This window comes from Cnephaeus nilssonii, assembly GCF_951640355.1.
Source record: "Cnephaeus nilssonii genome assembly, chromosome: 11".
Taxonomy (NCBI): Eukaryota; Metazoa; Chordata; class Mammalia; order Chiroptera; family Vespertilionidae; genus Cnephaeus; species Cnephaeus nilssonii.
In genome coordinates, this window is record NC_137082.1 from 17,811,118 (window position 1) to 17,838,915 (window position 27,798).

General features: G+C 42.1%; 1 protein-coding gene across 3 annotated transcripts in view; it reads left to right on the forward strand.

Moving 5' to 3' along the window:
• DZANK1 (double zinc ribbon and ankyrin repeat domains 1) overlaps nucleotides 1–26,708 on the forward strand; it is a 65,692-nt gene extending 38,984 nt beyond the window's left edge. For 2 of the 3 annotated variants that reach the window (XM_079784746.1, XM_079784747.1), the window contains 11 exons: nucleotides 428–550; nucleotides 1,365–1,529; nucleotides 3,234–3,438; nucleotides 5,496–5,599; nucleotides 8,159–8,233; nucleotides 9,996–10,092; nucleotides 10,833–10,933; nucleotides 13,518–13,598; nucleotides 14,128–14,255; nucleotides 24,677–24,751; nucleotides 25,653–26,708. In XM_079784746.1, coding sequence (XP_079640872.1) covers nucleotides 428–550; nucleotides 1,365–1,529; nucleotides 3,234–3,438; nucleotides 5,496–5,599; nucleotides 8,159–8,233; nucleotides 9,996–10,092; nucleotides 10,833–10,933; nucleotides 13,518–13,598; nucleotides 14,128–14,255; nucleotides 24,677–24,751; nucleotides 25,653–25,776 — 1,278 coding nt within the window. In that variant the 3' untranslated portion in view covers nucleotides 25,777–26,708. The remainder of the gene's footprint in view (nucleotides 1–427; nucleotides 551–1,364; nucleotides 1,530–3,233; nucleotides 3,439–5,495; nucleotides 5,600–8,158; nucleotides 8,234–9,995; nucleotides 10,093–10,832; nucleotides 10,934–13,517; nucleotides 13,599–14,127; nucleotides 14,256–24,676; nucleotides 24,752–25,652) is intronic. The other variant, XR_013814222.1, reaches the window with a different exon arrangement.
• The last annotated feature ends 1,090 nt before the right edge of the window (nucleotides 26,709–27,798 follow it).

Sequence of the window (27,798 nt, forward strand, 5' to 3'; positions counted from 1 at the left end):
TCCTTCCCAAAGTAATTCTTTACATGTGTCAGGAATGGAAAATAAATTAATATTTCCAGATGGAAACTGGAACCCCAAATGATAGAAGATAAACTTCAATGGTGACACCTTAGGTAGCTCAGCTGTCCTTACACTTTCTTCGTTAATGTTGGTATAGTAAATCCACAATAGGCTTGCTACCGCTGGTATTAAAGATACTAAAGAATATTAAGTTGTGTAAGGCAGCAGTTTCGTCAACTTTCTGTGAAGGAATGCATGCTCTTTGTACAAATTTATTAACTGGTGAAGCTTATGATAGTTTTTCTCTTTTGTGCGGAAATACCTGATTTCCAGGTCTTGTGTTGATTTGGGGCTTTTTTCTTTTCTGTGGGAGGGGGATTGGAGAATATAGTATTAATCTGCCTGTCAATGCCGTTGTGTTCACTAGTCCATGTGCAGCGGAGATAAAGCTGGTCCTGGGCCCACTCTGAAAGGGGAAACCATTTCCTGCTCCAAATGCGGTCGCCAGAACCGCCCGGGTGCTTTCTTCTGTGACTGGTGTGGAGCCACGGTGGGTATTTTAACACTGAGCTTCTTGGTGCAGAGCCCCTCACCCCAACCCTAGAAAGAGCCAGGCTCCCCCTCTTCCACGACCTTGCTGAAATCACAGCTTGGGATTTGGGTCCTAGCACCTAAGAATCTGGAGACAAGGATAATTAATTCTCTTAAATTGAGAATGTTCTCTCATTGCTGTTTTAATTTGTATGTCTTTGAGGTTAAACATTTTCACTCATTTGTTGACTGTTGATATTTTTTCTTTTGTGAATTGTCTGCTTACCTTTTTAACAAAACACTCAAAGTTATTTATCTGAGTGTTTCATGTAAATAATACAGAAGATTTAGTGAAGGTCTTTCTTCTCATCCCAGTCCCACAGCTCCTTTCCCTAGAAGCAATCATTGTTACCTAGTTTGTGAGCTGTTCTTTCAGCCATTCAATGCATTAATAAGTAAACTGGTGGTAGTTTAGATATATTGCACATAGCAATATATCTAGTTAGTAACCTCCTCATTCTTTTCAGCGTTTTATAATATTTCACTATCTGTATGTACCATGATATAATTAAGCCATACTCACTTGCTGGACATTTAGATTGTTTCCAGTTATTTTCTCTAAAATCACAATCCTTCAGGGAATGGTCTTGAATACACTTCTGTGTGTACTTGTCCATCCATGGGATAAAATACACATTTATTCTAAAAGGTAGAATTGCAGGGATAGAGGGTATGGGCATGTATTATTTTGATGACTGGTATGGAAATAATTTATATGGGAAAAGTATGACCCTAATATATATGAAATTATAAAAATATTTTCTGTCCTCTAGCCTGTCGTTGCTACCTGCTTCTCTGTTTGCCTCAAATGTGGGGCCAACAATCACCCATCTGCCCGATTCTGTGGCTCCTGTGGTATTTACCTGAAGTCCTTGGCAAAACTTAGCGTGGACAATAGCCGGGCTCTAGCTGCTGGAGAGCCGGGCCATTTTGCTGAGGTAAGGCCTCCACTGTAAGAACTGGTGCGTGGGAAGAGGCTGTATGTGAATTTGTGTACTCTACTCTATGAATTAACCCAGGGAAAGAGAGCCAAAACATTTAGACCTTTCACATGGATTTTTCAACTAGGTGTGGGAATAAAATTAATTAATTTGGGTTTTAAACACTGGAGTGATTTCTTCACAAATCAAATATATATCATTTATTTACCATAGATTGAAGTCTAATTGCATTTGCAAGGCAACAGATACAATATCTTTTAGGAGAAGTGGATTTAAAACCGGTTTGGCTCAATGGATAGAGCGTCGGCCTGCGGACTCAAGGGTCCCAGGTTCGATTCCGGTCAAGGGCATGTACCTTGGTTGCGGGCACATCCCCAGTAGGGGGTGTGCAAGAGGCAGCTGATCGATGTTTCTCTCTCATCGATGTTTCTAACTCTCTATCCCTCTCTCTTCCTCTCTGTAAAAAATCAATAAAATATATTTTAAAAAATAATAAAATAAAATACGTATATGAGATAGAAAGTACTTCTCTTGGATGTCTTATGTAGCACATCAAGAACTTTCCCCAAGGCTCTTTTATATTTTAGAAACTTAGATCAGGCATATCAAATTGCTTTTTCCATTTATAAAAATTGGACATGGTTTGAGGAAATTTTCACGAGGTTATTTTCAGAAGGACTTAAACACTCACCAGCTTTGTGTTAGCTTTTCATGAATTTCTCTATAAGCTATATGAATACTTCAGGTTTCTTCGTATTTCTTCATTAGAAGAATTGATAATTATTAGAGCAAATGCACATGCACTTAGTAACTTTGTGTTCATTTTTAGGAAATTCATAGCCTTCTTAATCCAAATTGGGTTATACATTCTGGGACTGCCAATAGTCTACATGGCACCTTTGTGCAAATGTGTTCTTTCCTGAAGACACTTGAGTGCCATCTGTTGGAAATTAATTATAATATACTAATTTTGTTAGAAAGACATTTTCTATCCACCCCAATTATCCTAATAAATATGCAAATATATCATGTCCACTATGTGAATAGTACCACTTTAGATGCAGTGTACAACCTAGATAACCTTACATGTTGGTTTTCTTATGACCTCAGGTCCAGACGCAGGGGACTATTTCACAGGAAATATTGGTGCCCAGAGATTGGGTGTGGATGGATAGTAAAGTCTGTGCTTTTTTTTTTATATATATATTTTATTGATTTTTTACAGAGAGGAAGAGAGAGGGATAGAGAGTTAGAAACATCGATCAGCTGCCTCTTGCACACCCCCTACTGGGGATGTGCCCGCAACCAAGGTACATGCCCTTGACCGGAATCGAACCTGGGACCCTTGAGTCTGCAGGCCGACGCTCTATCCACTGAGCCAAACCGGTTTCGGCTAAAGTCTGTGCTTTAATGAAGTGCAGGGCTGGGAAGATAGATATCTTCCAGGCCTCAGGCAGGACAGGGAACATCAGTTAATTTGCTGAATTTGAGACAGTAAGTGGCCAAGGGATGGGGCTAGGAGTTGCTGGGAAAACAGAAGAAAGGAAGATGAGGCAAGGGCTGAAAACCCTTTTAGGTTAAAATACTGTTGTTGTTGTTTTTTGAGATACTTTTACTTCTGATTACAATTGTTTTCCGTGGGTAATCTGAAGGATTAATTAAATTATATTATAATATTTTATGTTTCTGCCTCATTTGTAGTCCCGATCTGCTTGGCAGTCCCTAAATGTTTCTTTATCCAAACATGATGGGACTAAGAAGAATGTAGGTACACAGACCACTGGCCTGTTCTACCCATCTGGCAACCTACTAGCAAAAAAGGAACTGGAAATGGCTTCTCATCAGCAGAGGCAGGAGAAAATGAGTGACCATAAGCCTCTCCTTACAGCCGTCAGCCCAGGAAGAGGTGAGGATAAAAATATGCTTTCTTGTCAGGAGGGAACTCACTCACTCTTTCTTTGAAAGAAAATCTCAATTTTTCTTCCTTTAGATTTATTTTTATATATAAGAAATAAGTTTCTTTATTTTACTTTTTTAAAGTAATTTGAATTAAACTGCTCTTCCTTTAACATTTAGTATTGTGATGTTTTGACTCACAGTCCCCTCATCTAGTCTGTAAATTAAATAGCACACATGGACTTCTATTATGGCAGAAATGTTAACCTGTGTCGTTATTGCTGTTTGCTATTATCTCTATGTTATTGTGGTAACATTGACATAACAATTCACCCTTTTAACCATTTTAAAGTGTACAATTCAGCAAGCTTTAGTACATTAGCAATATTATACAACCTTCACCACTCTATGTCCAGAACTTTTTATCACGCCAAAGTAAACCCTATTCTCTTTAAGCAGTCACTTCCCACATCTCCTCTCCCAAGTGCTTGGCAACTATGAATCCACTTTCTATGCTTATGGATTTACCTGTTCTGGACATTTTATATAAATGGAAGCATATATGGTCTTTTGTGACTGGCTTCTTTCACCTAGTATAATGTTTTCAAGGTTCATCCATATTTTGGCATGTTTTAGCTTTTCATTCTTTTTTATAGCTGAATAATAATCTATTATAATGATTTATGACATTTTGTAGATTCATTTATCAGTTGGTGGACATCTGAGTTTTGTTCACCTTTTGGTTATTATGAATAATACTGCTGTGAACATTTATGTATAAGTTTTTCTGTGATCATGTTTTCATATCTCTTGGGTATATACATAGGAGTGCAATTGCTGGACCAAATGATAACATCATGTTTTAACATTTCCATACTACTTTCCAAAGTGGCTGCACTATTTTACATTCTGTCCAGCACTGTATGAGGGTTCTGATTTCTCACATCTTTGCCAACACTTACTGTATTTTCATTGTCGCCATCCTCGTAGGTGCGATGTGGTCCCTCATTGTGCTTTAATTTTTTTAATTTATTTTTATATATTTTATTGATCTTTTACAGAGAGGAAGAGAGAGGGATAGAGAGTTAGAAGCATCGATGAGAGAAAAACATCGATCAGCTGCCTCTTGCACACCCCCTACTGGGGATGTGCCCGCAACTAAGGTACATGCCCTTGACCGGAGTCGAACCTGGGACCCTTGAGTCCGCAGGCCGACCCTCTATCCACTGAGCCAAACCGGTTTTGGCATCCTCATTGTGCTTTTAATTAATATTTCCCTGATGACTAATGATATTGTCTTTTCATGTGCTTCTTGGCCATTATATTTTTTCTCTGGAGAAATGTCTATTCAGATCCTTTTTCCATTTTTAAATTCGGTTGCTTGTCTTTTGTAATTGAGATGTTCAAGAGTTCTGCATATTGATAGGGATGTATACATTTGCAAAAGTTCAAACTGTAAATTTTATATACAGGTTATGTAAACATATATGTTAATACTCATCCAGGGTATCTCTTTAGAGAGAGAAAAAGGGGGAGGGAGAGAGAGAGAGAGAGAGAGAGAGAGAGAGAGAGAGAGAAAGAGAGAAACATTGATCGCTTGTCCCCTGTACGAACCCCAAATGGGGATTAAACCCTCAACCTAGATATGTGCCCTCACTAGAAATCAAACCTGCAACCCTTTGGTGTATAGAATGAAGCTCCAACCAACTGAGCCACCTGGCCAGGGCTCAAATTGTACATTTTAAATAGGTGCATTTTACTAATGTTATATCTCAATATGGTTACTTTAAACATAATTTTAGAAGAATAAATGAAAAAGACCCAATACGCAAAAATCAAAATATGTTCTTTTGAGACTCTAGAATATTCTATAATTAATCGTGTGTAAAAAGAATCTGGGAACAAAAATGGAACTTATAGTACATAGCTGAGGTTAAAGTAAGTAAGAACCATCACAAAGTTTGGCAAAGGAAAACAACCTTTCTGAGAATACATGATCCACATCAGCATTTTCTTTCTTAGCCTCAGAAGAATTAACCATGTGGATGGGTTTCTCTTCTTCTTTAGGATACTGGAGAAAACAGTTGGATCACATCTCTGCTCACCTCAGGGCTTATACTCAGAACAACTCTGAATTCCGGGCCTTGATTGCCGAACCCAGGATGGGAAAGGTGAGTGGACTTTGAATGGAACTTCCACCTCACAGTGTCCCATGGGATCAGGCTGAAGTACCCTCCGCCAACTTCACCTGAAATTGTTCTTTGCTTGGCTCCTTTCTCTTTCCTGTCCTGCTTTCTACATTTCCTTACTATCCTCCCCTGCAGGCACTGCCTTTATAAATCACCTGCACGTGAGTCTTGTCATAGGTTCTGCTCCTGGGCACCTGACCTAAGGCAGTAAATTGTGAGCATCCACATGCTGTGGAAATCCTGATGGTCAGAGCTAAATGACCCAGAATAGATTAATCCAGCCAAATTGTCTTCTTAAACTCTACACTATATTATGAGATTTAACCATATAACAATATATGTATCATGTTTATCATCTCTAGTCCTCAAAACAAACCTGCAAGGTAGGAGTATTAGCACTGTGGCAGTTTTTTAAAACATGGCCACAGATTCTTCGACAGTCTTCCCTTTAGAAGATGGAATCTGTATCTCCTCACCTTGAGTCTGGTGGGCTTGTGACTGTTGGGCAGGAGTATGTAAGAAATGATGCTATGGGAGTCCCAAGTTGTGGTCATGTAGGCACGTGGCTTCCTCTGGTTTGGCATGCTCATCTCAAAACTCCTTGGAGCCCAGCCCTCCTGCTGTGAGAAACCCAAGCCCAGGGCGTGGCCACATTGGTGCACCCATCTGCAGCTCCAGATGAATTCAATCCTAGAGTCATCCTAGCTCAGGCAATGAGTGATGAGACTTTAGGTCATTCCAGTTCCCAAACATGAAGCAACCTCTAGCCATGTGAGTCTTTGCAGCTGAGGCCTCAGATGTATGGAACAAAAACAAGCCATTGCTGCTGGGCCCCATTGGAATCCATGAACATGTAAAAATGGGAGTTGTTTGATGTGGCTGAGTCTGGGATTTTTTACACTGCAGTAGAAAATCAGAACAAACCTTACCTGACACCCAGGGACACTGGCTCAGAGAGGTTTGGTGACTTCCCTAGAACCACACTGCCAAGTCTCGGGGGGATTCAGGCTTTGAAGCAGGTCTGTCAAACCCCAAACATCATGCCCTTTATCTGCTGTTGTAAAGAGACGCCTTGTAAGAAGGCCTGTTCCTCTGTCACGAGACTAGAGGAACCTTTGAAAATCAGACTGTCTGCTTCTCTGCGACTAAAAGGCCAACATTGAAACTATTCCATGGTCAAGTATTGCTCAATTTCCTTTGACCATCTATTTTGATAGTTTATTAGTTTTTTGGCCTAATCCAGGGGTCTGCAAACTATGGCCTGTGGGACAATTCTAGCCTGCCATCCAATTTTATAAATAAAGTTTTATCAGATTGCAGCTATACTCATTCATTTACTTAATTTCTGTAGCTGTTTTTGTGTTATAATGGCAATGCTGAGTATTCATGACAGAGTCTCTATGGCCTACAAAACCTAAAACATTTACTATATGATCCTTAAAGCATTTGCTGATCTCTTGATCTCTGGTTTGATCTAAATCCCTCCCACCGCTTACAGAGAAAGCTGCTCAACTATAATATACTAGAGGCCCGGTGCATTGGGGAGGGGAGGGGAGGGGTCCCTCAGCCTGGCCTGCACCCTCTCACAGTCCGGGACCTGTCGGGGAATGTCCCCAGGGGGATCGGGCCTAAGCCAGCTGGCGGACATCCCTCTTACAGTCAGGGATCTTGCAGTCTGGGACCACTTGCTCCTTACTGACTGCCTGCAGTGGAGGCGGGAGAGACTCCTGCCACAGCTGCTGCACTCACCAGCTGTGAGCCCAGCTTCTGGCTGAGTGGCGCTCCCCCTGTGGGAGCGCACTGACCACGGGGGGCGGGGGAGGCCAGCTCCTACGTTGAGCGTCTGCCCCCTAGTGGTCAGTGCGCGTCATAGCAACTGGTCATTCCACCATTCGGTTGATTTGCATATTATGCTTTTAGTATGTAGGATTGCCTTTGATTGCCAAGACCTGGCCTCCAGGACACCTTTTCCAAGGTGGTGGCATCCAGCCATAGGGCTTGATTAAACTTAAAGCATGTCTCTTGTATAAATTTGGATTTTGCTTATCCATTCTGGTAGTCTCTGCTCTTTTTTAAAAAAATGTATTTTTATTGATTTCACAGAGGAAGGGAGAGGGAGAGAGAGAAACTTCAATGATGAGAGAGAATCACCAATCGGCTGCCTCCCGCACCCCCCACCCCCCGTGAGGACCAAGCCTGCAACCCGGGCATGTGCCCTTGACTAGAATCGAACCCAGGACCCTTCGGTCCACAGGCTGACACTATGCACTGAGCCAAACCAGCCAGGGCAGTCTCTGCTCTTTAATTAGAGTATTTATTTAGTTCATTTATAATTAATGAAATTATAAATATGGCTAGATTTGTTGCTGCAATTTTGCTGTTTGTTCTGTTTTTGTCCTGTTTATCTTTTTTGCCTTATTTTGTGTTAATTAAATATTTGATTAAATTTACAGTTTAACATCTCAGAATTTCTTTGTTGTAGCTCAGGGCACTGAGTTCCATACCCAGAGTTGTGACTCCTCTCTCATACTTTTTTAAAAGCTTCTTTCTGCTACTGTCCACGAAGATGGCTATGAAGTTAGCATCAGGCTGAATTATGTTCAAGTCTCAAACAAGGTGAGTGAAACCTTCAGACGTTATTTATTGGGGAACTGACTGAACTACTAAATTGTGGCTTATGATTTATTGAAATGTTTCTGTGTAATTCATAGAAAGGAAAAGTTTCAAATATTATGGAACTTGAATGTAGGCCAACACTTTCATGGAATTAGGTAAATAACTGAGCTAAGCCTGAGAGAAGCATTCGGGCACATAGTGATACAGTGAGAACAGGAATTGTCACCCACCCGATTGGGCCTGTGATTTTCAGGCTTATTTCTATTCACTGACATCTGATGACAGGTCTGTGATACAACTGCTTTGGGGAAAGACTGACAAAACTGTTTGCTGATATGTACTATGACCTGTTTGCCTGTAAAAAAGAAACCAACCGCTGTGGCCATGTCCCCTTTGATCTGCCCTCTATATGGTGACTGGGGCATTGCGCAGAGCCTGTAAGTGTGTAATAAATATTGATTGATATCGGCAGCTTTAGTGTCAGTGGACAAAAAGTCAAAATATACAAAAGAAGAATCAGTGGATTGAGAAGATGGATAAAGAAGGCAAGGAAAAGGCGAGGAACTACTATTTATTAGGTCCTGGCCATCCCTCGCAGGGTGTTAACAATGTCTTTAAAATTAAGATAGATTCATGGGCCCTGCCTACCTCAAAGGGAGGCTGGGCATATCCAAGGGGATAATGCATATGAAAGCGCTTTGAAACCAAGTAAAGCACTAAATGCCATGTTTCCAGTGTGGCCAGAGCAGAGCTTAGGTCAGGGAGGTATTTCAGGAGAAGGGGAGTGAAGGACTTGGGACAAGGCAGGGGAAGGAGCTAAATGAGCAAGTGGTCGCAAGTAATGTCTGGCTTTACCTGGATCCGTGAGGAGCTCTGGATTGTGAATGACACCATACAATTGTCCCCAGTTGAGGCAGGGAGGCGAGGGGCATAATTTCTACAGTAAGGCAGCACCCAACTACTGATGTCAGTTGGCCGGAGAAGGGGGTCAGCTGTGAGCTGTTAGTAACCAACACAGCAGCTGACCAGTTAGGGGGAACTGGGTGGGCACCAATAGCATCTACAACATGCTATCTATCAAGTAGAAGGGGAGTAAATATGCCCAGGTTCACTGTTTTTTTCTTAGCCTGCACTTTGTGTTCAGAAAGTAGCAGGTGGTTCCCTATGGCAGGAGCCAGCCGCCACGTGAAGGTAGGGTGGATACAGGATTTCAAGTCTGGCCTATGCATTATCTATCCTCATTTTATAAACATCTGTTCCACCTCATTTTATTTTCACAACATCCCTTTGAGGTAGGTCATAATATTTCCACTTTGTGGGTGAGGGAACTGAAAGTCTCAGAGAAGTTAAGCAACTTGCTTCTTCCAAGGTCCCTAATCTAGTAAGTGACAGAACCAGGATTTAAATTCTACAGCCTAAGCCTCCCCATCATGCCACCTAATTCCAAGACACGGAAGCATTTTAAGCACATGGAAGGTGGGCTGGCAGGAAGGGCATCCACATGGAAGGTGGGCTGGCAGGAACTTGTTGGGAGGCTATTGTGATAATCCCGGTGTGAGGCTGTAATGACCGAGAGGAGGGGCCAGACTGAGGACCTGTTTAAGAGGCTGAATGAAAGAACATCCTGGGTGTGAGGGAGTTGTAGGAAGGGTGTCCAGGTGTGGACAGAGTTGTCATTAACAGAAAGAGGAGCAGGTTGGCAGGGAGGTGTTAGGACACAGCAGCCTCATCATCATGGTGCTTGCATGTTTTTATTGGCCAGAACTTTTACCTGAGTAAGGCGATGAATTTCAGCGACCACTTTCTGAGCACTGTCACCGAGGGTGGTCACGGAATATTTGGCAGCAGGTATAGCTTGGGTAAGTTGTGCCCTTCCATTGATTTTATTTTATTATTTTTTATAAGTATATTACTATTAACATTGGTACGATAGGTACTATTTATTTATTTATTTGTAAATATATTTTATTGATTTCAGAGAGGAAGGGAGAGGGAGAGAGATAGAAACATCAATGATGAGAGAGGATCATTAATTGCCTGCCTCCTGCACACCCCCTACTGGTGATTGAGCCCACAACCCAGGCATGTGCCCTTGACCGGAATCAAACCAGGGCCCTTTCAGTCTGCAGGCCAACGTTCTATCCACTGAGCCAAACCACCTAGGCTCCTTCATTGATTTTAAAGCCATTGACTAGGAACACAGACTTGGCAAGGGTGTCAGAATTGCTTAAAATTTGCCAGCCCAACCATATGTCTTACTTTCATGTGCCAGCCATTTTATTTATCTGGCTTCCCTGAAGGCAGGGGTGAGACTTCTGGAGTCTTTCACAGGCTTGGGGAGACAAAGAGGGGTGGAGTGCTCTCTGGGGCCTAAAACTGTAGTCATTTCTATTCTTCCCCCCCCCCCCCCCCACCCATCCTCTCTGATCCTGGACTGAGATGAATGGCTACCAGAATCCTTCCTACCAGATTTATTCAAACAGAAATTTCTACAAAATTTATTTTATCCTCTTGAGGGGCATGGCACTAGACTCTTGTTCTGTACCTGTGGGGAGAGGCTGGGGGCATCATTTTGATTCACATCTCTTTGTCGTTCCAGTGAGTGACTACTGCCACAGCACCTCCGATACCACTGAAAAAATCAAGAGGACAAAGACTTTCAAGACCAGAACATTTCAAGAAAGGAAGGAGCAGCTTACAGTATGTGTATCCCTTGGTCCTTAACAGATGTCTTCTTTGGCCTGTCTACTTAATGTTTTATTTTGAGATTTTTTTGTTCAATGGAAGAATTTTTTTTTCATTTTTTGTTCCTTTTTTTCATGACAGTTTGTATTGATTTTTTGGAATCTTTTAAAATATCTCAAGATTATTAATTAGAATTATTTAAAAATTCTCATCAGTGTCCTGAATCACCTCTTCTTCCTCTGGTGTCAGTTCTGTGTGCCCATCTTTCTCGTTCTTGTTTTTGGTTTGTCTCAAATGTGATGATCCTTGGTTGTCTGGTCACATTAACAAACGAAGAGCTAGTTTGATTCTCACAAGCACCTGGCATGGGTGCCCAGCATGGGTGGGTCTGGAGTCTCTGTGTGGGTGGATGGGTATGCGTGGGGCAGGCTTCCCTGAAGGGTTGTGGGCAGGGGCAGGAGAAAGCACAAGACGGCCTTTCCTCTGGTGGTGAGGGTGGTGCTGCAAAGTACTCCGGTGTGAGCTGTCTTCCAGACCCTTCCTTATGTCTGTCATAGAGGTTGGGGCTCTGCCCTTCGTGGGCCCCAGTGCTCCCAGGAGGTGCCTGTGAGGCAAATCATGAACTCTCTGGAGAGTAGTTATCAGGGTTTAAGCAGAGAACAAAAGCCTCTGTCCTTGCATTGAAGAGGAGGACACCAGCCATCTCAGCTATTTACAGTCAAGTCCTCTAATGACACACACATGATGCGGCCCAGCACCCAGCTTCTACCCTCCTGGTTGATTAACTTTGAGCATCCGCAGGGCTCCCTGAAAAAGCACACTCACCCTGGTTTTCACCCGGGTTTTTTCTTTGGTTAGATTTCCTTGTCAGTCAGATCCCATCAATTTTCAATCTCTGGATTCCTCACCATTTCTGATCCACTGATGGCATCCTTTCAGAGTTTCCACAGCTGGGAGAGTTTAAGTAATTTCAGTGGGAACTTTGCAGAAAGAGACAGTAGGTGTCCTTGCTCCGTCCACCACCTCACCCTGTAGTCAGTCCTTTGGCTGCAGCAGAGAACAGAGGTACTTGGCAACAGAGAACAAAGGTACTTGGCCCAGAGCCTGGGTCTCCAGCTGGCAATAGGGATGGACACAGTGTCAGTCCTGCCCTCCAGCTTTCAGTTAAGCCAGGCCCTCAGGGTCCTCAGGACGCACATACCCGCCGCCTAGCTTGCATTGTGATTCCTCTGGAGGCAGGGACTCTGCTCTTCGTCTTGTGTCACAAACACTAATAAATTTGGGAAGAATACCTGAGAATTGTTGTAAACTTAATTGCTTATGATTCCTTGTACTCTGCCTTCTCCCAGTTTGAAATATTGTCAGTAAGTATAAGAGAAGTATAGAATTCCATAAACTTCATAACAATTTTACCATTTTGGAAATTCTACCCACTTATTCTATTCGTGATCTGAATCCCCCAGTGTTATGTGCCTTTATCTTCTCATTCTCTTTTAGGGGACAAGTGACAGAAGCTATACCATCTGTTCATTCATTCAGTGATTACTTTTGAGCACATCTATTCTAGGTGCAATTCTAGGTGTTGAAAATAAACAAAAGCCTTAAAGGTCTCAGACCTCGTGAGGTTGACATTCTAGTACATTTTCCCCATACGGAATGGAATTCAGTATAAACAACTGCCCCCGCCCCCCGGTGGATTAGAGCACCTTGTTCTGAGCTGCTCACTGGGAGGACACAGGGTGGACCTTGCATCTTCTTCCAGAAGGCTCAGAGGCCTTGGCCAGTGTCCTCATCCCCGTGGCTTCCAGGGAGCCAGGGAGGTGTGGTATTACTTCCACTTTATAAACAGGTAAATGGTGGTCCCGGAACTACCCCATAGTCGCCCTTGGGTGGGATCCAGTGGCAGAAACCTACTAGAGGTAATGTCTCCTGCTTTCTAGACTGCTTCCTTTAGTCTTCCAGTAACCAGCATTTGCAATCCTTTCTCTTTAAGGAAAGATGATATAAAAATAAATTTCATTGCATTTTGAAAATATAATGATAATAAAATCTTCAGATTTCTGAAGATAGGTAGATGAGAGGTTATTTTCCCCCCAAGCAAAAGGTCGACTTTATTGGTTCTCTCACACCTCAGGTGAGCATGTATTGTGAGCTGTCTTACTTAGGCTGACTTTGAGCATTTTATAACAGCATGCAAAGTAAATTTTAGGATTCACCCGGTTGCTTTTCCTAGAAATAGTCATAATAAAACCAGTGTGGTGTTTCTTGGTTTTGGTGAGATTTCTCCTTGCATCCCTGTCCTTAATAATATAAAACAATGTGAGTGTGGTATCCTTCATCAAGGCAGTGTTTCAAAGACCAGGAAAATGTACATTAGGTGTGTTTATCAGTGCTGCTGTCTGTTGGAGACCACACACACACACACACACACACACACACACACACACACACGATCATGCTCATGCTCCCCTGTCCCTGGGGCTCAGAACTTAACCCTGGAGAGGAAACATTTACCTCGAGGGTTGAGCCTGGGTAAGAGGGACTTGACAGTAAAAATATTTTGCGGCGGTGGAAATGACCACATTCTGTAATGCTGCAGCCCGAAAACAGGCTCCTGCTGAAGGAAGTCGGACCGACAGGGGAAGGAAGAGTCTCTGTGATTGAACAGTTGCTTGATGAAGTAAGTGCAACCGAAGAGCAAGTCTCCCTGGGGGTTCCAGCCTATGTTTCATCTGTCTCTTTCAGATGGAAGTTCTGTTCAATGTTGTGATTATCACAGGGCCAATTAATTTTTTTAATGCTGGGAATGGATTAAATGGCGAGTCCAAAGCTTTACATGAATTGTTGTTACCTGCTGCTAGTTTTTATTACATAGGAAATAGGCAGACACGTGCATATGAGCACAAATAACATGCCTGAAGGTGGCCAGAATCCCTGGTCTGTGAGATCCCATGTGACCGTCATGTTTCCTAAAGAAGCAAGGTTGTCTGGGTGCCTGCTCCTCCTGATGTGGAAACAGAAGTTTTACCACCCGAGTGACATGGCAGCTCTGTCTGTTCTTTGCTGGGTCTCGGGGTTCCTGATTCCCTTCTCTGTGGATTTAAAGCCGTTTAGTTCCATCGAGGATGTTTGTTAGTGTCTAAGAAGGTGATTAGATGCTCCTGAGTGCAGGGTTTTGTGGCAGGCTTGTCCTTTTCCATGTGCTGCAGGGAGCAGATCCCAACTGCAGTGACAATGAAGACCGACCCGTTATTACCGTGGCTGTGATCAATAGGCACCATGAAGCAATCCCAGTCCTCGTGCAGAGAGGAGCAGACCTCGAGCGGCCGTGGGGACCGTAAGTGAGACACAATGGAGGAGAGTTCTGGCGCCATGCGGCAGCCAGCCAGTACCTTGAGCTCTGCTGCAGCAGGATCAGCTACATGCATGCCCTGTGCAATTTCATCCACTTAGGCACCATCCGCACCCATTGTGACCTTAGTAAGAGACTCAATAGCTCATATTTTCTAAATCTGGTTAGAACGAAATCTTCAAAATGGACCTTTGGATTGCCTAAATTTTAGTAGCTTTTATAAAGGATGGTACATTTTGTTAATTCATGAATTTATACTATTGTGGGGCTGGCAGGTTCTTAGTGCTTAGGGTGTTAAGCAATGTTTTGTCATGATCTGAATTGTAAGAGAAGAGAGCCCCATAGGAATATACCCATGAAGTTAATGCACAGAGAAAATGATATACAGTTGTCTCACATGTTAACATCATTGGGGAGGAGACGGGTCCATCTGAGTTCACCACATAATCTCCTGGTGCCTTGGTTTCCCCAGCTGTGAAGCAGGACAGAGTGATACCACATCATGTGTGATGACTTTGTTACCTACTGTCCTGGTCTTGGTGCTGTCCTGCCTCTTGACCTCTCCCAGCCTGTGTTCCTGTTGCTCTCTTGCAAATAGTAGGAAACCTGGGGTGGAAAATTCCTTGAGTATGGGTCCTTCCTGTTAACTGCCTATCCTGCTGACCAAGCTGTTGAACTAGAAGTCTTGAGGGGCATCCCAGGTGTCTAACATTACTGCCTTCTGAATTATTACTAAGTCAGGGTCGAAGCCCAGGTCAGTGAATCATACTGCTGAGTATCTCAAGCCAGCATAGGGGACAAAAGTTCAGTAGTTTTGCTTCTGTTCTTCTCTATTTCAAAATTTCTTCTAGTGTGTTTATTCAAAATATATCCCTCTTAATTTTTAGATGTGCATTTTTATCAGTCTTTGCCCAGAAAGATAGCTATACTATACCAGTAGGCATGACCCCCGTTTTAGTTTTATTTTATAGAAGGATTTTGACACACTGATGTAAACATTTGATGGCTGGAGTTTACTTTCTTAAGTTTTCTTAGGGTTCACATTCATCATATTCTGTCAACTTCTTTATCCCACACTGTATCATCATTAACAATAAAAATACTACTACCTTGTTTTGTGTTAAGGTATAGTTTATATTTGTATAATTCAGATAATCTTTTCTTGTAGCATTTAAGTATGTTATGGTTAATACAAAAATATATTGAGCACATTTTGAGCTGATGCTTAAGTCTGATGAGTTCTAGCTTTATGAAAAGCCCAGCTAAGAGGATGAAACTATTCTGGACGGGCAACAGGTTCACTGGTTTTCTTTGGTGTTCTTCGGTTTTTATTTTTGCTTTATCACCATTCGAACCCACCATGTCATTTATCCATGTGATCTCATTGCGTTTCTACTAAGTCTGTGGTTATGCCATCTGTCTCGAGGGTGTATAATAGCCCTTTGCCATTCTTACTGCATGCTCCTGGGTACTATTAGCAGAATTTAGCTCACATGGGGAGGGGGAGGGAAGCTAGACTGAATGCCTTCCCCCTAAATAGAGCTCAGAGATCTCTTCTTCCTTTTCAGTTTATGCCAGTAGAGGAAAGCAGATTTTTCCACTGGAAGCCAAATTATGCAAGTCTGGTTTATATTTGTTAGTTTGAAGTATTTAGGCCTAGGTCAGCCTGCCCTCTGCCCCACAGCTGGATCTCTGTGGATCCAGGAACACGACCTCAAGTTTCCATTCACCCTACTGCTCTTCAGGTATAAGCCAGCGGAGACCTGGCTGTCCTGGAGAAGAGGCCCAGTGAACTGTCCTCAGCACACCCGGACTGAAATGCGCCTTCCCTCCCAGGCACGTTTGGCTAGTGGAGAGAAGCAGCCCCGTTGGCTTCCACATGAGGTCACTTCCATTAAGGAGGTTGGCAGGTAGCAGAGGCCTCCCTAGTGTTTCTGTTTACCATGTTTGTATCATTTCTATCAGAATAAACTCATATTCAACAGGAAGGAAAAGGCTAGGTACACATCCTCCACCGAAGCTGATACCTCTTCGCAGACTTCAGAAACAGACTCAAGGTCTCACTGGGAGAAGGACACAGAAGAGGATTGTCTGTTTTGGACAGTAGTTGCCCTTCTTCACGGGAGTTTCAGACAATTAATCTCTCAGATCTGCTCCAGGTGAAGAAAATGCAACTCGCAGTCTACTTCTTAGAGGTTCAGCTGTGGAGATTTGTTCTGTTAGGTAATTCAAGATTTACAAAAAGGATGTACCTTAATCCACTATGATGCTTAGATTTGAATAAACAGTTTGAGTTGTTTGTTCGTTAAGAGTAAAATTTCTTTAAAATACAAATTCCAGGAACACTAAGGTATAACTACTGTATAAAACATGTTCTAAAAGGTCTGATGAGAGAACACCGCTATTCAGAGGAACAAACTCAAACTACTCTGAAGCATGGGGCTCTGACAAGGAGGTATATTCCATCTAGCACACCTTACATATATTTATTTTATTTTTTCCACCATTTATCCCCTCTATGCCCTCTTCCACCTCTTCCCTCCCTCCCACCACTTTCCATATTTGAGTTAAGTTGTTTGATGAGCAGTATACAAAATTAGAATTGACAGAGTCATAATTCATAATTTTCCAAAACTAAACTGTAAATCGAATACACACTCTGCTCTCAGACTGGGGAGAATTGTGAAGAAAGACGATCATATGTCCACTTAGGAAATGTGGCGACTCCATCGGCATATCTAAGTTCAAATGGTAAGTGTCTTATAAAGACCCAAGGGACTTGAGGGGTGAAGTGGCAAACAGTTAAGCCATATGCTACTAGGGAGAAGGAAAGCTGAAAGATACGGAGGAGATTGGTGTCACTGGTGTGACTGCGACATCCTTTGTCAGTGCTCCCATCACATGCTGTGTACCCCTCTGCCTGCATTTACAACTGGTATCCTGGAGAGAGGACCCTGGCCCTGGCACAAATGGCGACATCAGGCTGGCATTCAAATGTGTGCTGAGTTGATGAACAAATGATCAGAATGACTGATATCCAGGCAGAAGTAATCCAGTAGACCTCATGAAAAGTGTAAACTTAGAAGTTGAGCACTGGAAATTCTGCTCTTGGAGAGAGAGCACATAGACTCCTCTGTGGTGACAGAGGACAAGGTAGAGCAGAAGAGATCAAAATGTAGAGAAAATGAGCATATTCTTCTTGCTCGGCCTTTATATCCATAAAATAGAGATAATAATACTTACTGTTATAGAATTGGTTGGAGGAGAAAATGAGACCATGTATTAGTAGTTTCTGGGAAGAGCCTAATAATTGGACATTAATAAATGGTAGCAGGCTTTGAATGGGAAATATGGACCGCACAATGAAACCCAGGGTGAAAGGTGTTAGAACTGGTTAATACAATTGAAAGTTCTGTATTCTACTACTCTTAATAGATATCACCAAGTCTTCCTAGGCCTGAGTTTTCATAATTAAGAAAGGGCATGTTATACTAGTCTTTTAATATATCAAATTCTAAGAAGTTGGACTTGATAAGAGCTTCTCATAATTTACTGCACATATGAATCACCCAAAGATCTTGTTAAAATGCATATACAGTTGATCCAGGAGGATGCCACTGATCCAGGTACCATAGTTCGAATAGTGAGGATATAGAGACTGTTCTTAACACATTGCAGACCAGTAGTTTTATTGCTAGCTTTACCCAGTGGCCAGATAAGTTTCTATTGAACTAGTACAAAAAATGTTTTACATAAATGTTAAAGGCACGCTTTAAAATTAAATACCCATTGCATTTTAAAAAAATATATTTTATTGATTTTTTACAGAGAGGAAGGGAGAGGGATAGAGAGGTAGAAACATCGATGAAAGAGAAACATCGATCAGCTGCCTCCTGCACACCTCCTACTGGGGATGTGCCCGCAACCAAGGTACATGCCCTTGACCAGAATTGAACCTGGGACCCTTCAGTCTGCAGGCCAACACTGTATCCACTAAGCCAAACCGGTTAGGGCCCCATTGCATTTTGAAGTTATTTATTACATGTTCTTACAAGCTAATATCTTTTTAAGGCCACAAGCCTTAGAATAGAAAACACAAGAATTCTTGGGATCCGTCCGCAATGTGTTAATATGAATTGAGCTTTTAAGAGACAGCCCACCATGGCATTTGGTAAAGAAATGGCCTCATAATGCTATTGGACACTGGGGATTTCCCCCTGTACCTGAGAGGTCAGTTATGTTGACCTGATTTTAAAAAATGATGATGATGGTGGTGATGATATCATCAACACCACCACCAACAATATGAAGGCTGATCCCCAAAACTTAGTTGCTTGAAGAAACTACATAGAACCAATGGGCAGACCTTTGGAAATTCTGGCATAAGGCACATTGCTTTGACACTTCCATCTATTGCCTCTGGGAAAATAGGAGGAAAAACACCATTCAGATTTGCTTGACACCAGGAGCCTTGGCCAAATAAGTTATTTAAGTAACAAATCATGTGCATGATAAGATTTAAAACTAGATAAGATCCAGAACCATTAGGGTGTTTGATGCTTTTAGAGTGCTGTTGCAGTGAAAATCAGTCAAAGTACTCAGTTTTTCATTTACTTTGGAAAATGGAGAGCCATCTATTTAAGTGGACAGTTCAGATTCTGGTGCCCAAAGCAGAGGATTACCCTTCCACATTTATATGGGGAGGGTCATAGTTATATTTACCTGAAATTCTTGCAACTCATATAGGCTTCAATCTTGGAGGCAATGCTTCTTCCTTTAATTTGTCTGTTCATTCTTTTCATGGATGTATTCATTTCACTAGTGGTTATTGAACACCTACTATGTGCCAGTCATCGTCTAGGTAATGGAGATACAGCAGTGAGGAAGACAAAATTCCTTCCCTTGTGGAGTTTACAGTTTAGTGGAGGAGACAGACAATAAACAGGCAAATGAATAAGTAATTTCGGAGAATAAGTGCTGCAAAGATAATAAAGCCAGGTAGAAGAATAGAGGGTGTGGTCAGGAAAGGACCCAAACCTACCCCCTTGGACCAGAGACACAGACTTAGTCTGGAACAGACTTGCTTTAGGTACAGAGGACTATTGGAGAGGTTGTTCCAAAGTGAGATTTCCTTCTTTATGATTAGTCTGGCAGAAAGATTTTTAAAAATATGTTTTTATTGATTTCAGAGAGAGGAAGGGAAAGGGAGAAAGAGAGAGAAACATCAATGATGAGAGAGAATCATCGATCGGCTATCTTCTGCATATTCCCTACTGGGGATCAAGTCTGTAACCTGGGCATGTGCCCTGACCTGGAATTGAACCATGACCTCCTAGTTTATGGGTCCATGCTCAACCACTAAGCCACACCACCTGGGCTTGCAGAAAGATTTAAAAAATTTGTATTTGTTTATTGAAAACAATTCTTACATGCCAAATAATTTTTTCATTTTATCAAAGTAAGACATGCACATGATAGAAAAGTCAAATACTATAGAAGGGATTAGCAGTCCTCCTCTGCCCTCACTTCTTTTTTTTGTTTGTTTTTGCTGAATTTATTTTTTTTATCTTTTTTGTTGAGAGTATTACAGATGTCCTCCCTTTTATCCCCATTGTGCCATCCACCCAGTTCCCACCCTGCCCTAGGCCTTCACCACCCTATTTTCTGTGTTCATGGGCAATGAATCTATGCATATAAGTTGTTTGGTTAATCTCTTCCTGGCCCCTGACCTCTTCCCTCTGAGTTTGTTCCATGTTTCCATGCCTCAGGTTCTATTTTGTTTATCAGTTAATTTTGTTCATTAGATTCCACATATGAGTGAGATCATGTGATATTTGTCTTTCGCTAACTGGAAAGCTGTGGTATATGTACACAAGGGAATACTATGCAGCTGTAAAAAATAATCTATTACTCTTTGAGACAGCATGGAGGGACCTGGAGATTATTATGTAAATGAAATATCATGTCCTGACTTCTTTTTAAAAAATATATATTTTATTGATTTTTTACAGAGAGGAAGGGAGAGGGATAGAGAGTTAGAAACATCGATGAGAGAGAAACATCAATCAGCTGCCTCCTGCACACCCCACAATGGAGATGTGCCCGCAACCAAGGTACATGCCCTTGACCGGAATCAAACCTGGGACCCTTCAGTCCGCAGGCCAACACTCTATCCACTGAGCCAAACCAGCTAGGGCTGTCCTCACTTCTTAATCCCCATTTCTTGTCCCCAGGGACAACTACATTGAAATATTTTGTTGTTGTTGTTTAGATATATTTTTTTTATTATTATTTCAGAGAGGAAGGGAGAGGAAGGGAGAGGGTGAGAGAGATAAAAACATAAATGATGAGAGAGAATCATTGATTGGCTGCCTCCTGCATCCCCGTACTGGGGATTTAGCCTGCAATCTGGGCATGTGCCCTTGATAGGAATTGAACCCGGGACCCTTCAAGTCCACAGGCTGATGCTCTATCCACCGAGCCAAACTGGCTAGAGCTACATTGAAATATTTTTTAATTCTCTTGGTAGTCAGCTACATCTGTCACTAAATAATATGCTTAAACTGATAATTCCTGATTTATCATGCTTAGGTATTATCTATTGATTCTTGCCATGCTAGATGATGATTTGTTTCACTGACCCCACCTGATTATTTCTATCCTCATATTCATGTTTTAATCATTCTTTTTTAAAAAATATATATTTTATTGACTTTTTACAGAGAGGAAGAGGGAGGGATAGAGAGTTAGAAATATCGATGAGAGAAACATCGATCAGCTGCCTCTTGCACACCCCCTACTGGGGATGTGCCCGCAACCAAGGTACATGCCCTTGACCGGAATCAAACCTGGGACCCTTGAGTCCGCAGGCCGACGCTCTATCCACTGAGCCAAACCGGTTTCGGCAGTTTTAATCATTCTATTACTATTTTTGGTTCTTTTATTAATTCCTGCTATAAATAATGTTCCTAAACTCATATTTTGATTGCTATCTTTTTTAGATTTATTTTAGAGACAGGGTAAGAGGGAGAGAGAGAGAGAGAGAGAGAGAGAGAGAGATTTGTTGTCCCACTCATGTATGCATTCATTGGTTGATTCTTGTATGTGCCCTGACCGGGAATCAAACCCACAACCTTGGCATATCAGGGCGATATTCTAACCAACTGAGCTACCCGGCCAGGGCCTTGACCATTATCTTTCAAAGGTATCTCTTGACTGCCTTGTATATAAATGCATATAACTGTATATTACTGCTTCCTACCTTTATTTACCTCTACCTCTTCCCCTTCCATCTCACAATTTCTATTACTCTTTTATTTCTATTATTATTTTTTACAAGGCTGATCAGTTATATTTTCTCATGTTAACATAATGAAGGCTTCTATTTCTTGTGATTAGATGTCCTAATTATAATTTATTCCAATCATTGATTTCAATAGTTGAGAAGCACAAAGAGCAATTGCATTGTAATAGCTATATAAATATTGTTCATTGAAGAATTAAGAGGTATGTTGTGATTACATTTCCTTCTTTGTGGATTTGAGATAATGACCCCTAGGCCACTCAAAGTAAAATTTTCTTACCAGAAATGCCAAATTGATTCTCTTTACACACCATGAATTATTCAAAATTCTGTTGCATTTCATCTTCTTTCATAAACTATGAATAACATATAACTTTTGTATCTTTGATTTTCCTTGAATTTATGATTGCTTTTGTTTTTTTTCAGGTTTGAAAAAGAACATGGCTTTACCAAATTCATAATCCTGTCTCACTTCTTACTTTTTCAGTGTTGTTCTTCTTAGAGACATTCTTCTTGGGGTACATTTCCTATTTGGATTTTGCCTGATAGCTTTCCAGCCCTGCTGTACAATGGTCATTGTGGGATTTTTATTTGGAATTCACCTGTAGTTATTGTTTACATTTTCCTCTTTCTTGCTTTTGACCTTTGTCAGGATAAAGTGTGGCCTCAGATAACTTCTTCAGAAAGGGTGTGTAGAAATAACTTTCTGAGTCCTTGATCAATCAGCTGCCTCCTGCACACCCCTACTGGGGATATGCCTGCAACTGAGATACATGGCCTTGACCGGAATCGAACCTGGGACCCTTCAGTCTGCAGGCGTTGGCTCTATCCACTGAACCAAACCGGTTAGGGCTGTCTTCACTCTTGATTAATACTTTGACTACTATTAATTTGTGTTCAAAATAAAATTTCCTCAAGTTTTAGAAAGGCTTGCTCTCTTTCTAGCATCCCACATAGCCATGAAAATTTTACAGCAAATTTTTGTGACCTATTTGTTCTTTCTAGAAGCATTTATCCTTGATGTTCAGAAGTTTCACAAGGGTGTCTTTTTCATTCACCCTATTGGCCCTTTTAGTCTAAAAAGTCATGTTTTTCTTCAGCTCATGGGAGATTTCTTTTATCTCTACATTTTTTTTTTGTTCTCTCCTTCTAGAACTCCTATTAGTTTGATGGTGGACCTCTTGAGTTGATCTCCTATATATATACTTTCACCCATATTTCTCTTTTTTTAAGAGATTTTCTTAACCTTCCTGTTTAATACTTTCAATTTCAACAATCACATGTTTACTTTCTAAGAGCTACTTTTTGTTCTTATTGTTCTTCCTTTTTTTTTGGCTGAAAACAACAGATTTATTCTTCTAAAGTTCCAGAGACCAGAAGTCTGAAATCAAGGTGTCAGAAGGTCATATTTTCTCTGAAGCCTTCAGGGAAGAATTATCCTTGCCTTCTCCTAGCTTCTCGTAGTTCCCAGCAACACTTGGCATTCCTTGGCTTGTAGCTGCATCACTCCAATCTCTTCCTTTGTCATCACATGGTTGTTTTCCTTCTGTCTCCCTGTCTATTGTTTCTTCTTCATGGCCTCATGTTTTGTTTTGTTTTCATATTTTTGTCTGATATTGTCTTCAGTCATTCTGAGGATACCAATTAGATTTTGTCTTTTAAAAATTTATGTTGCATGTTTTGGTTTTTCTCAGATGTCTGTGATCCTTTGTTGTCTATCCATATTAAAATGGGGAATAGGCTAAATGAGTGGGATTCTATGTACTTGAGAGGAGTTGGTCAACTGGGGAGTTTTTTATTTGTTTGTTTTTTTGTTTTGTTTTTTGTTTTAACTGGGGAGTTTTGGGGGTAGATGAAGCTGCTCTCAGATGGAGACAAGTGGAAGACTTCCCTCTGGGCATGGCAATTGCTTACCTGATTTTTTTCTGGAGGCACTACTTACCTTTTTCAGAGAAGAGGCCACCATATTTTTCTTTCCTTTGGGACAAATTGATGGCTGCAGGTATATTTGCAGGTGCAGGGGATGGAGTGGTGGTATCAGGGGAAAGAGCAGGTCTGGGAGAATGCAGAACTTCCATTGTTCATCCCCTTTCTAGTCCAGTCGTGACTCCCGTGTACCATCACTCCTGCCATCTCTGATCAGGATCCTTCCATGAGTTCTAGAATGCAGGTATCACCCCATCCTCCATTTCAAGCATCCACTGCTCTCTCTCCGGGCCAAACCTGGCCAGGCAAGGTGGAGAGACAGTCTGGCGTGCAGCAAAATATGCTCTGTCTCACCTCTAGAGCTTGCTGTGGGTTCTAAGATTGGTGTTTATTTTCATAGCCTACAACCCAACTCACTGAAGCCAAAGTCATTTTCCTACACAAGCATAGGAGCTTTCCGCCCAGCCTGTGTGGCTCAGTGGTTGAGTCTACCTTTGAACCAGAGGTCATGGTTCGATTCCTGGTCAGGGCACATGCCTGGGTTGCAGCTCGATCCCCAGTAGGAGGCGTGCAGGAGGAACTGATCAGTGATTCTCTCATCATTGATGTTTCTATCTCTCTGTCCCTCTCCTCTCCTCTCTGAAATCAATCATTATATATATAAAGGAATAGTAGCCTCAGCCCTGAAAGGTTATTATCATATAGACCAGTGGTCGCCAACCTTTCAGACCTCACGGACCACCAGTGGTACACGGACCACTGGTTGGCGACCGCTGATATAGACAATGCCCAAGAGGTCCACGCCAGTGGTGAGACTGTGTCTAATATGTTCCATAAACTCTGGTAGGAAATTTACTAAAATAGTACTTATTAGCATTTGTTAAATCACCCACAAACCAGATCTTTGTTGGGTTTCTCACTTTAAAATATGAATGTGTCAGATAAATTTTAAAAAGTACATAATAAAAAATGAATGTGTCCATAGACGTTTCACTTTCTATCTAACATCACAGCTTAGCCACCATCACAGTATTTCTCCAAGGGAAGCGGCAGTGAAGGGAGACTCAAGAGATTATCTCAGTTTGTTAAATAGGTCAGTGGGTGAAACCAAGGCCCCTTTGGTCATGTGTTCCCTCTCCAGTTTTTTTAGCCAGGGTGATTTTTTTTCTCCAAACAGGTACCAAAATACAGCTCTTCATGAAGCAACTCTGCTTGGCATGGCAGGAAGGGAGTGTATCGCTGCTTTGCTGGGGTAAGTTCCCTGGCGCTTGGGAAGACTTCTGAGGGCCACAGTGCTCCCCCTGCTGACCTGGGGTGATTTCAGAGGGCCCTGGTGCCTGAATATATAGTTAGTCCAGTGAATGGGGGCCACCACTCACCATGGCTTCTGGGACTAGGAGCTTTTTAAAAAATATATTTTATTGATTTCAGAGAGGAAGGGAGAGGGAGAGATAGAAACATCAATGCTGGGAGAGGATCACTGATCAGCTGCCTCCTGCATGCCCGCTACTGGGGATCACGCCTGCAACCCGGGCATGTGCCCTTGACTGGAATCGAACCCGGGACCCTTCAGTCCGCAGGCTGACACTCTATCCCAGTGGTTGGCAAACCGCGGCTCGCGAGCAACATGCAGCTCTTTGGCCCCTTGACTGTGGCTCTTCCACAAAATACCATGTGTGGGCACGCACGTACAGTGCGATTGAAACTTCGTGGCCTATGCGCAGAAGTCGGTTTTCAGCCTGGGCGAGTCTATTTTGAAGAAGTGGCGTTAGAAGAAGTGGGGGTGTCGGTCGCATGTGGCTCGCGAGCCGCGGTTTGCCGACCACTGCTCTATCCACTGAGCCAAACCAGCTAGGGCCACTAGGAGCTTTTAAAACACAATTAAAATGTTGCCCACCTCTTAAACACCTTTAGTTGTAGGACTTTGATGCAATGGCCAGGATTGGCAATTGAACATCTGAAATCAGAAAGTCCCTCAAAATGTCTCACCCTTTTAAGAGCCACCCTTGAGGCTGAGGGTCATGGTGGCCTCTTGGGGACAGAATTAGGAAGGTGGGACCAGGAGGCTCCCAGACTGGCCTCCGTGTCAGGGAAGAGCCAGGCCCTCAGGTCCAAGTGCCTACGTCTTCAGTTCACCCCCATTCCTTTCCCAGATGCAATGCAAGCATCCGAAAGAAGAATATTAGAGGCCACACACCCCGTGACCTGGCTCTGACAATTGGGGATGACCTCATCACCTCGCTCTTTGCTGCTAAGCTCGGCCTTGATGACTATTAGACGCTAGGGCCTCCACGGAGCTCCACTTAAAGAAACCATCCAGCTCTGGCTGTTCTGTGCTCGTTTCCTTCTGAAATGTGTATTTGAGGTTTGGTAATTGTGGTTAAGATGAACTCAGATGTTTTTGTCTTTTAATTATATGACAGTGTAAGCATGGGTATTTCCTAATGTGATGGTGATGAACTTGATGCATGTCTTATTGCTGCTTGTTTTAGAATTTCTTTTTCAATAGATAATAATTGCACAAAGTTCAAAGCTAAAAAGTATGAAGTATTGTGTAGTGAAAAATCTGCTTCCCATCCCTGACCCTCCGCCACCCACTTCCCCTCCTCAGAGGTAGCCAGTGGTAGTGTCAACTGTGTCTTTCCAGAAATAGTATAGGATTGTATAAGCCATGTGTGTAGTGTATGCATATGCAGGTATATAGAGTAGGCATGAATACAAATATAGATAACACACACATATATTATCTCTCCTCTTGAGACAAGTAGTAGTGAACTACACACTGTCCCATATTGTTCTTTTGCCTAATGTGTCTTGTAGGTGGTTCCAAATTAGTATATAAAGACTGAGTTTATTTAAAAATGTTTTTCTTTTTATATCTTTTATTGTTGATACTCCCATTTCCCCACTCCTTTACCTCCCTTCTTCCAGTCCCTACTCACCCCCATGTCTTCACTACCCTATTGCCTGTGTCTGTGGGCTATGCCTATAAGTATATAAGTTCTTTGGTTTATCTCTTCTCACCCCCCCCCCCCCCCCCCCCCCGCCAACCCCACATCAAGGTATATCAGTCTGTTCCATGTCTCTATACTTCGGGTCCTATTTTGTTGGTCAATTCATTTTGTTCATTAGATTCCACAAATAAGTGAGATCATGTGATATTTGTCTTTCTCAGATTGGCTTATTAAAAATGTTTTTCTTGTGTTGAATTCGTGGACATTCCTATTGTTATGGCTTGTAATTTGGTGACAAGTAAGGTTTAAATAAAGTACTTGCATGAATGCCTAATTTTGACTTACTCCTTTTTTCAGAATGTTATTTCAGTCTTTGGTGATTGAATCGTGGAGTCCCTGAATTGTTTCTTTTACTGTATATAACAAGAATATTCATTAATATAAAATAACTTAGCACAATAAATAATAGACTTTAAGTGGTTGCTATCACTACCTGCACTTTATTTCCCGGGAGGGGGTGCTCTGAGATGGGTGTGATTGGAGACCCCAGGCTCTGACACTAAGGAATTGTTTGGTCCAAGAGGAAAGACCCCCTGGGATTGGAGTGCTGGGGTCAGTTATTATTAAGGAGGCTCCATAATGGGAGAAGTAGGGACAAAAGCCTGACAAAAAGCAAGAAAGGTGGCTAGGAGATGGTTTAGCAAAGACAACAATAGACATTTGAGAGCTAAGAGGAGAGATGCAAGAAGGGGAGCTGTCACAGCAGCCAAGGGAAGAGGGCAGCTCCAGATGCAGCTGGACTCCAGCGGAAGCCATATTCTCTGAAAGAAACCTGGAAGGTTTTCTTCCCTCACCTGAAATCTCTGAATACAGTTCCTAAAGTTTCTCCCTATGTAAGGGACTAGACTTTTTTTTTTAATATATATTTTATTCATTTTTTACAGAGAGGAAGAGAGAGGGATAGAGTTAGAAACATGGATGAGAGAGAAACATCGATCAGCTGCCTCCTGCACACCCCCTACTGGGGATGTGCCCGCAACCAAGGTACATGCCCTTGACCGGAATCGAACCCGGGACCCTTGAGTCCGCAGGCCGACGCTCTATCCACTGAGCCAAACCGGTTTCAGCGGGACTAGACTTTCTAATGAATATACTAGTGACTCTATGTCTTCCAAGGAATTGAATTCTTTTTAAAAATATATATATATATTTTATTGATTTTTTACAGAGAGGAAGGGAGAGGGATAGAATTAGAAACATCGATAAGAGAGAAACGTTGATCAGCTGCCTCCTGCACACCCCCTACTAGGGATGTGCCTGCAACCAAGGTACATGCCCTTGACCA